General features: G+C 40.2%; 1 protein-coding gene across 1 annotated transcript in view; it reads right to left on the reverse strand.

Annotated features, from left to right (window-relative positions):
- Nucleotides 1-17,161, reverse strand: part of LOC150083272 (sodium channel protein para-like) — a 1,345,866-nt gene that overhangs the window by 491,381 nt on the left and 837,324 nt on the right. The window contains exon 17 of the mRNA XM_090377950.1: nucleotides 13,197-13,372. Within this exon, the coding sequence (XP_090234076.1) occupies nucleotides 13,197-13,372 (176 nt within the window). The remainder of the gene's footprint in view (nucleotides 1-13,196; nucleotides 13,373-17,161) is intronic.

Consider the following 17,161-nt stretch of genomic DNA (forward strand, 5'->3'; position numbering starts at 1 on the left):
TGTTAAGGGAAAGTCTTGTCTGACTAATTTTATTGGATACTATGATGTAGTCACAAAGGAACTGGATGCAAAGAATAACTTTGAAATCATATATGTGGATCTTAGAAAAGCCTTTGATGCTGTTGCACATGGAAGACTGCTGCACAAATTGGAGCAGTGTGGCATTGGAGGCAAATTGCTGCTATGGATAAAGGGATGGTTGATTGGAAGAAGACAGAGAGTGGTAATCAATGGACACTGCTCTTCTTGGACTAATGTTATTAGTGGAGTCCTTCAGGGTTCGGTGTTGGGTCCATTGGTGTTTTCTGTATTTATAAATGATATGATGGTATATCACGCTTAATGTCCAAGTTTGCAGACGATATGAAGGTTGGCAGGGTTGTTAATGACACTAATGACAGTACACTGCCGTAACAGGATCTAGAAAAGTTGAGCAGATGGGAAATGAAGTTTAACATTGACAAATGTAAAGTACTATGTATGGGAAGCAGTAATCCCAGAGTAACGTATCAACTCTGTGGTACCACACTGATAGTGGGAGAGAATGAAAAGCACCTTAGGGTAATTGTGCAGGCAGATATGAAGTTTTCTGAGCAGTGCAGACAGGCTGCAAGAGTAGCTCATGGTGTCTTATCAATGATATACAGGAATTTTTCTAGCAGGGATAGGGAGGTGATTATCTTAGTGAATGAAACAAAGGGTTGCTCTTACAAAGAAAGGCTTAAGTTTTACAAATTACAGTGTCTGGAGACTAGGCACGTGCGAGCTGATCTGATTGAGGTGTATAAAGCCTTGAATGGTTTGAGCATGCTCAATGTGGATGGGATTCTTCCTCTTGCTCAGAATAATCACCTGAGAGGGCATAAATTCAAGTTGAGCAAAGATGGTTGTAGGATAGATGTGTGGATGTTTGCCTTTAGCCGGCGGGTGATTGATTGGTGGAACAAACTTCCATCTGTCGTAGAAGTTGATAGCTTATATAGATTAAAGGCAGAACTTGACAAACATTTGGAGCAAGTGGATGGGTGAAATAAGGGGTTTTTTTTTGGGTTTTTTTTGGCTGATGCTATATAAGCTTGCTTTCTTGCATCATGTGCCTTTGGTAATGCTAATGCTAATAACCATTTACCACCAAACAATAATTTAAAATACTTGATTAATTTTTTAATTGTTTATTAATTTTTTTCAAATTTTATTGCTAGAATTTGTTTTTTATAAGTTTCTTGCACTGTTTCTGTGTTGAAAATATATCAATTTTTAATTCATTTAAAAGAAACTCAGTTAAAGTTGTATAAATGGCTTTGTAAGAGAATAATTTTAAATAAGTCTGCATCACAATCTTTTAAGGGGCAATTCAACACAGACAGCAACTTAGGAATGTTGGAATTTTCCTAACTTGTTCAAAAAGACCAAATCTGAGTTTCCTTTGAACTGAATATGCTGCTACCATGTACAACTTGGAGTACAGTTGTTCCCCACTATAGTGCAGTTCACTCCGTACTTGTGTGCCCTAGCGCCGTATACATTTTGGTAGCCTCCTGCAGAGTTATACTCTGTTCCTGTGGAATGGCACTATTCATTCCAAATGCTTGGGAGGAGTTACCCAGTTGGAAGGTGTTTAGTTGCCTAAGAGGCTCCATTGAAAATTTTTTTTATGAGCAATTCAATTTTCCAATCAACTTTAATTCAGCAACTGCCTTTAAAGTGATGTTTGATAATTTAAATCAACTTTTAAGCAATATATAATTAACAAGAAAATGGCTAAATTTCCAGCCAAACTGGAAATGCTGTAAAGCATTTCCAATTTATGACAAGGAGACATTTAGAAAACCATCTCTTTATTGTCCCAGAAGTAATTTTTCATGTCCATCAGTAATTTATACCTCTGTGTTAATTTTCTGTAGCTGTTTGTACTGCCACAAGTTTCCTGTACCCATGGTTGTAAAATACTATGGTTATTCAGAGCTACAATGATTCGTGTGGGCTGAAAAATCTAGAGTAACTCACAGGGAAAAGCTTACTCCCTCTGTCTGAGATCAACTAACTACAGTTTGAATGAAGAGGACGTTACAAATTGTTGTTGGCAGGGTTTGTAATACAGATATCTTTAAATGAGTGACAAGTGTGAAACTATTGCACCGTCATGGAGGACCATACAATGCTGGAGGTGGAAGGTATTTAAAACAGTCACTGCACCATTTATCGCATACTGTATTTCAAAAGTGTATGCTTTATACATAATCTGTCCCAGCAGCATTTTTGAAAAAGGACAGTGCTTCCATGAGTACATGGAAACACTGCTCAGAAATGCTGTTTTCAGTTTGGTTCTGGTTTATGTATTATGTTCATTTTTGTGTCCAAGTGATTGATTTTAGCTTACCGTGTAGGTAGTTTCAAATTCTCCCCCCCCCCCCTTTTTTAAATGGCCTCAAAGAGATCAAGTGAGTCAGCTAGTGCTGCTAATGCAAAAAAGTTGAAAAGGTAATGGAAGAACTATTCACTGGAAACTAAATTGGACATTCTAAAAAAACAACTGCATTCAGGTGAGAACTAGATTTATACTACATTTAGCAATTCTGAATGATTTGAAAATTAACAGTATTGCAAGCTATTATTGCAAATAATGTAATACATAAGGTTCCATAATTTTAAGGTAGCAATTCCTGATTTTTATTGAACATATATTGTATTTATGCTTTATTGCATAACTTATAACTGGAAAGGTTTGATCATCCCATTGTTCAAGAAGGGGAACAGGAAAAAGTGTTCCAATTATAGAGGCATCACATGTGAGTAAGTTGTATGAGAGAGTGTTAGAGCAGAAGATAAGAGGAACGATTGAAAATAGGATGGCCAAGGAACAGTATGGCTTTAGGCCTGGCAGATTGACGGTGGATCTAATTTTCTGCATCATGAAACTGATGGAAAAGTGTTATGAACATAATAAAGAATTATGGATGGCATTTTTGGATATAAAGAAAGTGTTTGATGCAGTAAAGAGAGAGAAAGTGTGGGAGGTTTTGAAAAACCTGGGGATAGTGAAACATCTTCTCAGGGACTCACATCTGTTGAGTATGGGCTTGGCACACCCAGGGTCCTGAGCTGGATATCATCATTCTTCTCTTTCTTGGTCGTTCCCTTCTACTTTTGACTAACTCTCACTCTCTCTCAGGGTAACTCAAATTTTTTTTGGCTGGTGCAGCATAAGCCTCAGGCTTCCTTGTACCATATGGCTAAATAATAATAATAAGTGTCTAATCCCTACCTACCCCGAGGTTGGAGTGGCAGCTAAGGCAGATTATGGCGCCATCTGGCATCACTTGCAAGAACTACCACTGGACATAAGCCGAAGCTAAACAGGTCCACCTCCAATAATGGATGATGTGGCAGAGAAATATGAATCATACTGCATCGAGTGTGGTGCAGGATAAAGTCACTCGCGTTCAGGCCTTAGGCAGAGGGGTTGGTTCGAAAAATCAGGGACAGTCTCCCGAGGAAGACAGTGGAGCGAGTGGTGCTGTCCCCTGTATGGCTACCACAAGAAAAGGGCAAGACCATACAGTCCCACCAACTGGAAGTGCTTCCTGCACAACTGCGCTAGTTTTTTTTTTTTTTTGTTTGTTTTTTGGTAGTTGTTGGCGCATCAGCTTCTGTGGCCATAATGCACCTCCCAAGGTTTTTGCAGTATTTTGATCCAAGCCTGAGGCGGGATTCGAACCCGCGACCTTTAGGTTGCTAGGCAGGCACTTTACCCACCCGGCTAGCCCGGTCGGCACTGCGCTAGTGACCACCCAGGAAGGGAGAAAACACCAATGCATGGAGTGGAGCATCGAAATGAATAAGTACATCATGCAAGCATACTACGAAATAACGAAGCTGGAGACCGATATGACAACTTACAGGGTGAGACTATATACCAAATGGCTGGAACGATTCCCGGATATTCAGGTCACTGAATAGCAAATAGTGGACAAGAGAAGGACCTTTGTCATGAAGAACCTGATAGCTCCTGCAATCTTGGAAAAAATCAAGCAGGACGGTGAGCGATCAACTACAAAGGATAAAGAATATGTAACCAGAAGAGGAAAAATATACCACCGCCGAACCAGAGGAGGAAGTGCAAGAAGAAATACAATCTACAGTAGCTGAAGAGGAAACAGACGAGGTCATGATAACCAGAATAGAGGACGAGTGGAAGAAGGCCCTAACAGAATTCGAAGGAATGGACCCCAGAAAGACTCACGTGATACCGAAGCAGAGGCCGAATAGAACCTTGTGGAGAGTCACAGACCACCTTAATCGGCACATAATACTGCATTACCTTGACAGCAATGGTGTAACACTGGAGGCCATCCACACAGCCATCTATTGTGCTGCGGTAGCAGCCACGAGGATTAATGGAAGAGAAGTGAAAGACCAGCAGCAGAAGAACTGATAACAGAAGGAACCACCAGCTTAGGAAGGAAGACTTCAGCAGAAGATAGAAGAATTAAGAGTCAAGATAGGCCAATTGACGCAGTACCAATGGGGTAATAGGAGTAAGAAATTAATCGGAAAAGTGAAGAGCATCCTCAAGAGAGACAGTGTCCACAGCAAACACGAGACATAAAATCAGAGAATAGGAGAGTACTTGGACACATCGAAGCAAAACCTCCTTGCACTCAGCAGGAGACTACGCCGATACAAAGAGAGCTCCCAGAGAAAAATAAACAACCAAATCTTTGATAAGGCCCAAAGAGGTTCCTAAAGGAATCTCGGAGAAGAGGGGGAAAGAAGGGAATAGACCACCCGAGAAAAAGACGATTGAGGAGTTCTGGGGAAACATACAGAGCAGGGAAGTAAGACATAACAGCCGAGACACCTGGATAGAACTAGAAATCAAGAAAACCAAGGACGTACAAGAAATGAGAGGGTGTGAGATTCGGGAAGAAGTAGTAAAACAGACAATAAGGAACTCTCACAACTGGCAAACTCCAGGTATAGATAACGTCCACAACTACTGGTACAAGAAGCTCACTTGCACACACAAGCACCTCACAGAACAGTTCACCCGAATGATAAGGCACCCAGAGACAATCCCAAAGTTTCTCACTCAAGGAATCACATATCTGAAGCCTAAAGATGAAGATACAAGAAATCCAGCGAAATATAGGCCAATCACCTGCCTCCCAACAATGTACAAGATCCTGAACAGCTGCATAACCAGGATGATATTAGACCACTTGGAGAGCCAGAACATAATGGCTGAAATGCAGAAAGGATGCAAGTGGGTGAGCAAAGGATGCAAGGAACAATTAACCATAGATGCCGCGGTTATGGAGCAAGCCTACAAAGAAGCACCACAACATGTACACAGCCTACATCGATTACTGCAAAACCTTTGATTCCTTGCCTCATAGCTGGCAAATAAAGGTGCCGAACATCTAAAAAGTCAATTCGATAGTGATAAATTTCCTAGGAGAAATGATGGCAAAATGGAGTACCATCATTAAGGTCGAAAACGTCAAAACCATGCCAATGTCCATCAGGAGAGGAATCTTTTAGGGAGATGCCCTGAGCCCACTGCGGTTCTGTCTAGCACTTAACTCACTATCTACCATGCTCAACAGTAGCAAGTATGGATATAACCTCAAAGAAGGAAGGAAGAACCTGTACACCCTCACCCACCTGATATACATGGATGACATCAAGTCTATGCAGGAACCGAGAAGCACCTTCAGCAACTACTCCAGATCACCGAAGAATTAAGTAATGATATTAAGATGGAATTTGGTCTAGACAAATGCAAGACCCACGGATTGCATCAGGAAAATTAGTCAACCGAAACTACTGGCTGCGGCGTGGTAAAGAGATTGAAGCCATGGCAGAGTTAGAGGCCTACAAATACTTGGGGATGATGCAGACTCAGCAGTTAGAGCACAAGGAAATCAAGGCCTGCCTGACCGAAAAATACCATCAGAGAATCAGAAGCCTGCTGAAAGCAAAGCTGAATGGAAGGAACACAGTTAAAGCCATAAACACCTATGCAGTTCCAGTGCTAACATACTCCATTGGGGGTCATAGATTGGACTAACACCAAGCTGGAGTATATCATGAGAAAGACAAGGACAATGATGACCAAGAGCTGCCAACACCACCTGAGATCTGCCATGGAGAGATGACAATTGCCCGGGAAGAAGGAGGAAGGGGCCTGATAGACCTCATTGAGCAACAGAAGACAGCAATAGTTAACCTGAAGGATTATTCCCAGAAACACACAGCAGCACTCCACCAGGTCATAAGGAAGATAAACAAGCGGTATACCCCACTCAATCTAAGCAAGAAGACCCTCCCCAACCAGGAAGTACAAACGAAGCTAGAAAGATGGGCAGAGAAGACACTCCATGGCAGACACTACAATGATCTCCATCAAGATCACATACATAAAACTGCTTCCAATGCATGGCTCACGAGCAGGACACTCTTCCCCCCAGACTGAAGGATTCATGCTCACCATCCAAGACCAGATAATCAACACCAGGAACTATATAAAATAAATTGCCAAGGAACCTGGAGTGTCCGATGACACATGTCAACGATGTCACCTGGCCTCAGAAACAATCCAACACATCACAGCGGGATGCAAGGTGATCACCCAGACTGAGTACACTCATAGACGCGATCAGGTAGCCAGGATAATAAATTAGAAGCTAGCAAAGAAATACCAGTTGGTCAAAGAAAGTGTACCGTACTACAAGTACAAACCCCAGGCAGTACTAGAGTCCCCTACCCACAAGCTGTACTGGGACTGCGCCATAATAACAGATAGGATAATCCCGCACAACAGACCGGACATAACCCTTGTGGACAAGAAGGAAAAGGCTACCTATCTGATTGATATAGCAGTACTCAACACTAGCAATGTCCAGAAAACCCATGAGGAAAAAATTAGGAAGTACTCAAACCTAAGATAGGAGATCAAAGAGATGTGGTATATGCAACAAGTAATGACCGTCCTGATCATCATGTCAACCACAGGTATGGTGCCAAAGACCCTACATAACAGCCTAGAAGCTATAGGTCTCGCAGCAAACACGTACAAGGAACTCCAGAAAGGCGCAATTCTGAACACCTGTAGGATAGTCAGAGAGTTCCTCGACCAACAGTAACATCAGACATAACAACATCCACCCTGTGTACTTGGTAGCAATACCCATCACGAGGTGGAACCCCCAATCAGGGAGAAATAATATAAGTATAACAGCAACAATAATAATAATAATACAGCAAATATGAGACCAGAAATCAGAGAATAGGAGAATACTTGACACAATGAAGCAGAACCTCCTCGCACTCAGCAAGAGACTACACTGATACAAAGGGAGCTCCCAAAGGAAAATAAACAACCAAATCTTCGATGAGGACCAAAGAGCCTTCTACAGGAAACTGGGTGAAGATGAGAAAGCAGAAAATGGACCACCCGAGAAGAAGACGATTGAGGAGTTCCTGGGAAATATCTGGAGCAGTGAAGTAAGACATAACAGCAGAGCACCCTGGATAGAAGTAGAATGGAAGAAAACCAAGGACATACAAGAGATGAGAGGGTGCCACCATAGCCAGGTGGGTAGGAGCAGCAGTGCGTAGCACATGCTTCTTGATTAGACTGGGGTTCGTGCCCGTGACCACCAAATACGGAGGGTGCGGAAAGGTCAGGGAATGACTACCGCATATCCCCAGAGCAATATGGCCTTAGTTGCTAATGCTCCTAAAAACCAAATAAAAAACAAACAAGCAAGAGATGAGAGAGTGGGAGATTTGAGAAGAAGAAGTAAAACAGTCGATCAGGAACACCCACAACTGGCGAACCCTAGGAAGAGATAACATCCACAACTACTGGTACAAGAAGCTCACCTGCACACACAAGCACCTAGCAGAGCAGTTCACTTGAATGATAAGGCACCCAGAGACAATCCCGAAATTTCTCACTGAAGGAATCACATATCTGAAGCCAAAAGACAAAGATACAAGAAACCCGGCAAAATACAGGCCAATCACCTGCCTCCCAACAAGATCCTGACCAGCTGCATAACTAAGAAGATATCAAACCACCTAGAGAGAGTCAGAACATAATGGCCAAATAGCAGAAAGGATGCAAGCAGAGGAGCAAAGGATGCAAGGAGCAATTAACCATAGATGCCGCAGTTATGGAGCAAGCCTACAAGACGCACCCGCAACCTATACACGGCCTACATCGATTACCGCAAGGCTTTCGACTCCATATCTCATAGCTGGCTAATAGAGACCCTGAAGATCTATAAGGTCGATCTGATAGTGATAAACTTCCTAGGAGCAACAATGGTGAAATGGAGTACCACCATTAAGGTCGAGAACATCACAACAAGGCCAATCCCCATTAGAAGAGAATCTTTCAGGGAGATGCTCTGAGCCCACTGTGGTTCTGTCTAGCACTCAACCCACTATCCACCAGGCTCAACAACAGCAAGTATGGATATAACCTCAAAGAAGGAAGAAAGAACCTGTACACCCTCACCCACCTGATGTACATTGATGACATTAAGCTCTATGCGGCAACCAAGAAGCAACTACTTCGGCTCACTGAAGAATTCAGCAAGGACATCAGGATGGAAAGTGATCTAGACAAATGCAAGACCCACACACTGAGCCAGGGAAAATTAGTTTGCTGAAACTACCAGCTGATGACTGGTAAAGAGACTGAAGCCATGACAGAGGGAGAGACCTACAAATATCTGGGAATGATGCAGGCTCAGCAGTTAGAGCATAAGGAAATCAAGCCCTACTTGGCTGAAAAATACCATCAGAGACTTGAAAGCCTGCTGAAAGCAAAATTGAACGGAGGGAACACAGTTAAAGCCCTGGAGTTATGACCTCAAAGGTGTATGTTAGTACACCTTCGGGGTCATAGATTGAACCAACACTGAGCTAGAAGATATCATCCGAAAGACAAGGACAATGATGACCAAGAGCCGTCAACACCACCCGAAGTTGGCAGTGGATAGAATAACAATAGCTAAGAAACAGGGAAGAAGGGGCCTGATAGAGCAACAGAAAACAGTGATAGTTAACCTGAAGGATTACTTCGAGAACAACACAGCACCACTCTATCAGGCCATAAGGAAGTTAGATAAGTGGTATACCCCACTCAACCTAAGCGAGGAACCTCCTCCTGCCCAGAGAGCACAAGAAGCGAAGTTAGAAAGATGAGCAAAGAAGACACTCCATGGCAGACACTACCATGGAGTGTCTTGATTACCTCCATCAAGATCACATCGATAATATTGCTTCCAATGCATGGCTCACAAGTGGGACGCTCTTCCCCAAGACTGAAGGATTCATGCTGGCCACCCAAGACCAGGTAATCAACACCAGAAACTATAGAAAATACAATACAAAGGAGCCCGGAATCAGATGACACATGTCGACGATGCCACCTGGCCTCAGAAACGATCCAACACATCACTGCGGGGTGCAAAGTGATCACCCAGACTGAGTACACTCATAGACACGACCAGGTAGCCAGGATAATACATTAGAAGCTAGAGAGTTGTTGTTGTTGTTGTTGTTGTTTTTGGTTTTTAGGAGCATTAGCAACTAAGGCCATATTGCTCCGGTGCGGTGGTCATTCCCTGACCTTTCCGCATACTCCGTATTTGGTGGTGACGGGCTCGAACCTCGGTCTAATCAAGAAGCGTGTGCTACGCACTGGTGCTCCTTCCCACCTGGCTACGGAGGCGCCTAAGCTAGAGAGGAAATACCAGTTGACCAAAGAAAGTGTACCATACTACAAGTTTGAACCCCAAGCAATACTAGACACCCGAACCCACAAGCTGTATTGGGACCGCGCCATAATAACGGATAAGAACATCCCACACAACAGACTGGACATAACCCTTGTGGCAAGATGGAAAAGGCTACCTACCTGATTGACATAGCGGTGCTCAACACTAGCAATGTCCAGAAAACCCATGAGGAAAAAATTAGGAAGTACACAAACCTGAGACATGAGGTCAAGGAGATGTGGCATATGCAAGAAGTATCGACCATCCCGGTCGTCGTGTCAACCACCGGTATAGTGCCAAAGACTCTACATAGCAGCCTAGCAGCAATAGGTCTCCCAGAGAACACCTACAAGGAACTCCAGAAAGTCGCAATCCTGAACACCTGTAGGATAGTCACAGATTTCCTCGACCAACAGTAACACCAGACATTACAACCACCCTGTGTACTTGGTAGCAGTACCCATCATGGAGTGGAATCCCCCAATCAGTGAGAAATAATATAAGAGCAACAACAATAATAATAATAATAATCTTGTGGAGAGAATTGAGAATATGTGTATCAATATGTTCATAGCTGTCATGAATGATGGTGCAATGTAGAGTGGTGGAACAACTCGGACAGGACCAGATGAAAGTCATGCTCTTTCCAGATGACCTCTGCATATGGGGAGAGAGCAGGGAACAAGTGCAATGGCAAGTTGATATATGGGCTAGTATGGCCAATGAATTTGGACTGGTTTTCAGTCAGGAGAAGAGAGTAAGGGTTCTAAAGAGGAGTGGATAGCTTGACGGGTACATTACAATGGAAGGGAAACAGCTAAAAATGGTTAACAACTTCAAGTATCTAAGAAGCATCATTACAAAGACTGGAGTAGAAGGATACAAGTGGGTAGGAATTTAAATAGGCAGACAAGATATATGATCTGGAACAGGAGCATACCACTGAAGTGTAAGAAGGCTATATATATTAGGCCTATTACGTACCAATTCTGACATATGCATCTGAAACTTGAACTATGAGGAAAAAGGATGAAGGCAGAATTCAGAGGGCAGAAATGAGATTTGTGAGGAGCATAGCCGGAAAGACAAGATGAAAAAAATCAGGAACGATGTGATTAGGGAGAGAATTCAGGTTGAAAAACTCCAGAATAGGATTGAAAGGTCCTGTTTGAAATGGTTTGGACATGTCAAAAGTATGAGCAAGAGGTGTTTGCCAAGAAGAATGTTTGATTTACAATTAAGGGACAAAAGACCAAGGGGGGGGGACCAAGAATGAGATGGCAGGACATGATAAAGACCGATGTCAATACGAGAGGAGGAAATTGGAGTGAAATCAACGACGGAGAGAAGTACATGGACAGCGCATGGTGGCGAGGCTTCATGTATCAACCTGTGGAATAGCGGAACAATGATAGATGATGATGCATAACTTATGTATTTAAAGTTTATATTTAAAGCTTTAAATATAAACATTTAATATTGTTATTATTATTTTTTTTTTTATGAAATTCCCAAACACGAGAGGTATTAGAACCTTAGCACTTAGTACTGTGCATGGATTGAAGGTTGAGAAGATGAAAAAAGATACTTGTTGACATTAGACTTGAACTTCTCTAGATTTTAATTTTCAGGAAATACATATACAGAGGAAGGTTGTTCCAGAAAACGGAAGCTGAATGAATAAATGAGGAAGAAGAAAAGTTGGTTCTGTGAGTTTTAAGTTTGACAGTAAAAGGACTGGTTGCAGCATGTGCTTGGACTGCTTTGAAAGAGAGAGCAGGAATTATAGAAGCCAATTCAGAACAGCACCCATGGAAGTATCTATTGAAAAGGCATGCAGCAGAAACAGAATGTCTGAGACAGAAAGTGGAGAGACTCTGTTAGAGATGGGTCACTAATTAACCTAACTGCCCTCTTTTGAATGGAATCTAGAAGACTGAGAGAGGTTTTAGGTGCAATGTCCCAGATGTGGGAATAATATTCTGTGGTAGGGTAGATTTGTACAGAGTGAACAGCTGTTTGGAAGAAAAGTAATGGCAAGAGCAAAAGAGAAAAACTCAGTTTTTTAGATGCAGAGGAACCAATAAAGAGAAGGAAGCAATATAGAGAAATTGTGCCTTAAAAATCAGTCAGAAACACTGGTCATACCAACCAGTTAAAATTTTTTATATTGCATTCTATGGATAAATCTCCCCTGCTTAATAGATTCCTTTAGTGCTTTATTTTCAAGTCCTCAAATAAGAGCATGAAGTGAATGCCTATATTAATATTATTATTAGCTAGGAAGCCTGAGGTTTATGCTGCACCAGCCAAAAAAAAAAAATTCCCGAGTTACCCCGAGAGAGAGAGAGAGAGAGAGAGAGAGAGAGAGGAATCACCAAGAAAGAGAAGAATGATGATATCCAGCTCAAGACCTTGGGTGTGCCAAGCCCATACTCACCAGATCTGAGCCCCTGGGATTAATATGCACAAGTGTACATTCCTGAACTGATTTGCTCATCACATGGGCTTAAAAGATTTATGATAACTCATGGGAGAGAGATGTTACTTCTCTGCTTGAGATCAGCATATTGTCATTTAAAAATTCCTCCAGTCTCTGATGAAATTTGAATCCAAACTCTTCCATATTGAGTGGCAAGTGGTAAATCCACTAAACTGTCACAGATGACTGATAACTAGATAAAGGGTTATTTGAGTTTTATTATTTTAAATGAAGTGAACAGATCATTGAATTTAAATGTGCCAAAATTTTTATTGAAGAAAACATTAAAATGTTTTGATATATTTGTGTGTGCATATAAGTTAATGCCATGTATCATTATGTTCGCATGTTGCAAACTTGTCTATATGTTGCAAACTTCAAGAAAGCACTGCATATATTTCTCATAGTGTGAAATCCTTCACAATATGAGATATACAGTGCATTTTCATATGTTTACTTAGAGTGTCATTCCAGACTTATATCCAAAGCAACAGCCTAGTTGAAATTAATATTACTAATAATTATAAGGGGTTTATTAGAAAATATCAAGGAATGAAATGGGAGAGAGATGCTGATGCTAACAGAATTCCAGAGATAATATATACAGATGGACACGCACGCACACGCACACACACACACACACACGCACGCACACACTTCTCTGCATTTTCAGTTTTCCAAAATCAAAACGAGTCTTCTGCTTTTGATAATTTTGGTATCATTTGCCCTGAAACAATAGAAAACAAACTAAGTGAACAATACAAAACTGCACAGTGACTTTTCCCCATGGTTTATTAAATCATTGATATCAGATGAGAGTTTGCTATGCTTATTTAAACTTGATATCACTTAGCATCTTACAGATCTCTCAATCAAAAATATTACAAAGTAAAAATTTTTAAAAGTTAATTACTCACCTGTATTTATGATCTTCATAATTTTTACCAAAAAGTTGCATCCCCATCACAGCAAAAATGAAAATGATTATACCCAAAACAAAAGTCAAATTTCCCAAGGCTCCCATAGTTTTACCCATTATTGAGATGAGCAAATTTAGTGTTGGCCAGGACTTTGCCAATTTAAATACTCGCAGCTAAAAAAAAAGAAAAAAGTTCACATTTGTAAATGTTTCTATTTATTTTTGACAATATCACAAAATATCTACAACTGTATATAACAAGAAAAATAGAACATGCACATGTGTGTATGTGCATCTACACGTACATGAGAATGCACACACACCTGTGCATATGTGTAACAAAGCATTACAAGTAACAGTTTTCTTGAAAACTAACGTTTTCTAACTAACTAACATATATTTTTAGACATAATCTGAACTTCAATTTTATACCAATAGGAATTTTCAAATCCTATCAGTTAATGAGGTACAGAATCCTACTTAAAAATTTGAAGTAGTACTGTGGGAGAATGATATTTTTTTGACAGCCCTCACTCAACTGTGTAAATTTTACTCTAGTAATTTTTTTTTATATCACTGTGAGACATTATTTGTGTTTGTGCACATTTCTTCCACTTAACAAATGGCTGGTCCTAGTGTCTCTGGTTATTTGTTGACCATCTGTCCACAGATATAGCACTATTTAGGCCAAAAAAAAAAAACACTTAATGGCTATATCATTTTTTTGGTTTAAAACTATGAAACCCATGTACAAGTTAGTGAATTGCATAATTTCTGTACATAGCCAACTACTTAAAGTAGTTATAAATTGGCATCATTAAGTATATCTCATATTGTGAATACCTTCACGAGTTGCCATGATATTGCACTACCTCGAATAAGTAATGCTTCACCACAGGAGAAGATTATTGTTACTTATTATCAGTGGATGCCATCACCCATAACGGCACTGTTTTGGAGCTTATTGGCTCCTCATCAATGGGTGGGTAGGTACTCTGGTGTTGCAATGATGACAACCCAATTGTGAAGTATAACTCCACAATATGAGAGATGCCTGATGGTGTGGAGTAATTTAGATTACAGAATTTATAACTACATAAGTAGTTGGCTATATACAGAAATGATAAAATTGCACTCATTTGTACATCAGTTAATTCCCTATGGGACCTGAGACTTTAGCCCTAAACTATTCTGTAAACTATGAAACCCTTAAAGACAACACTAAACATTTATAAAAAAAAAAAAAAAAAAAAAAAATAGTTGTTCTTCCACATACTGATAAGCATAAATTTCATCTACTCTAATATGAATATTTGTGTATTAGATCAATAAAATAAATATATCCGAAGTCACTAAAATCAGCCTATAAAACCTCTGACTGATTCACAAAATATGGTTAGGCAACAAGGTGAGATGAATACTTGAATCAATAAATGAAGTCAGTAAATAAAATAAAATAAAATAAATGGTACATATAGCATTAACCATATAGGGCAAGGAAACGACAGGCATTTGTTGCATTTCCCCAAAAAAAAAAAAATTAGAAAAGAATAATAATAATCAGTAATAATAACAAAAAAAAAGATATATAAAAAGTAGATAAAATAAACTAATTATGTGCTTCTTCTCTCCTAAGAAAATTGACTAATTCTCTCCTCATGTATAGGTAACTAAGCATTTGACTTTTGAATTTCTTCAAACTGTACACCTCAACTACACATGGAGGTAATTTGTTGGTGTCATCAACAGCTTGCTGGCTAAAATAAAATATGCTATTGTTGTAACCAAAAGCATCACAAGGAACTTTCAAAGGGAGGATCAATAAAGCAAAAATATGAAAATAAGTTAAGTTCTTAAAAAAAGGTTTTTGTTCTTGGGATTTGTGGTGCAACAGATTTTTCTGTCCAAAAAAACAGAAATTATCTCCTCCACTTAAGATTCTGAATGAGACTACTAATTTTCCAGGGATAGGAAATTTGGATTAGCCATCATTATTCATCTGATGGATGGATATTACAATGGAATATTAAGTATTCAAAACATTACTGGGATGTTTTGCTTGCTCATAAATTCAGGACATTTTTTTGATAATTTTGAAATTTTGTTTGCTAATGATTACGAGCATTGTAAACTTTAGTAAAGTAATAATTTCAAGTGCCCAAATTAAGCAGATTTATTTAATCTTGTAGTTATCCAAATATTTAGGAAGCTAAATAAAAAAAAGTAAAGAATGCCATACCAAGGTTGGGGTCCACGTAACATTGATATTGGAATATTGCTGCAGTAGAAAGTTTCTTTTTAGCATTAACATTAGCAGTGGCAAATGATGTAAGAAAGCAAGCTTATATAGCATCAGCAAAAAAAAAAAAAAAAACAAACAAACAAACAAACACTACGACACCTCCTATTTCACCTGTTCATTCTCTCCAATAGTTTGTCTAGTTCTTCCATGATTTTATTTAAATTATCAACTTCCACAACAACAGATGGAAGTATGTTCCAACAATCAACCATCAGTGGCTAAAGGTAAACTTCTCAAAAACTATTCTGCAACCGTCCTTCCTCAATTTGAATTTTTGCCCCCTCACGTGTGAGGTCTGAGCAAGAGGAAGAATCCTATCAGCATTCAGATCTCCTCGAAGGTGCCTCTCGTCTAGAGATGCTACAATTTGCAGAACTGAAGCCTTTCTTGATAAAAGCACCCCTTTGTTCCACTCACCAACCTCATTGCCCTATTCTGTACTCATTCCAGCAGCTCCACATTCTGATGCCTCCATAGCCAGGTGGGAAGGAGCAGCAGTGCATAGCACATGCTTCTTGATTAGACTGGGGTTCGAGTCCGTCACCACCAAATACGGAGGATGCGGAAAAGTCAGGGAATGACCACTGCATATCCCGGAGAAATATGGTCTTAGTTGCTAATGCTCCTAAAAAAAACCAAATAACAAACAAACAAGCTCCACATTCTTCCTAAAATGAGGCCTCCAGATGTGTATGCAGTACTCAAGATTTCGCCTAACCATTGCCTTATACAAGGGGATAATCACCTCTTTATCCCTGCTAACAAAATTCCTGTATATCATTGACAAGACCCGATGAGCTACTCTGGCAGCTTGTCTACACTGCTCAATTACCCCCAAGTCTTTTTCATTCTCCAATACCCTGAGTGTAGTACCAAATAGTTGATATGCTACTTTGGGGTTGCTGCGACCCATATGCAGTATTTTGCATTTGTCAATGTTAAACTTCAGTTGCTGCCTCTCGGCCCATCTGGCAAACTTGTAGTTCTAATTACGCTGGTTATTTTTATTTTAATTTGTATAAACAGTTTTTGTAGATATACGTAATACTTTATAAAACCGTTATTTCATTCGAATATTGCAGGCATTGTTTTTGTATATAGTGATAGGGAATTCAAATTTTTAATTGAGGTAGTTAGGGCTCTAATGTATAATTTATAGAGTAATACGCTTCACTGTTTCTATTAGATAGCGTAGTATTGACATTTAATTTAATTTAATTTATTGATCTTATTAATTTAAAATATCATGCCCCAAACTAGAGCAGCAAAGCAACGGGCACAAAGTGGCAGGAGTGCTGTGACTCGGGGAAGAACTGCGGGGGGCGATTCTCCAACGCATCACAGCCTAAAAAAATGTGCAACTTGTGAAATGTTTGCCGAACTATCTGGAACGGAACATGATATTGCCATGAGGGATGTCTTTGTGTGTGCGCGATGTAAGGAGTGTAAGGAAATCAGGCGACAACTCAGCGTTGTTATGGGCCTATATGAGAGTTTGAAGGACAGGGTGGATGCCCTCGAAAGATCTAAATTGAGGGGCCCATCAAGCTCTCAGCTGCCCACATCAACGCCAGAGCTTGCACTTGGTCATCACGCAACACAGCGGCAACCCCCAAGGCAGATTGCGCTGGTCCCAAAGGAACTAGTAGTTGTTGGTGACT

The sequence above is a fragment of the Mastigoproctus giganteus genome, chromosome 7, assembly GCF_048544385.1.
Source record: "Mastigoproctus giganteus isolate SK-2022 chromosome 7, ASM4854438v1, whole genome shotgun sequence".
Classification (NCBI taxonomy): domain Eukaryota; kingdom Metazoa; phylum Arthropoda; class Arachnida; order Uropygi; family Thelyphonidae; genus Mastigoproctus; species Mastigoproctus giganteus.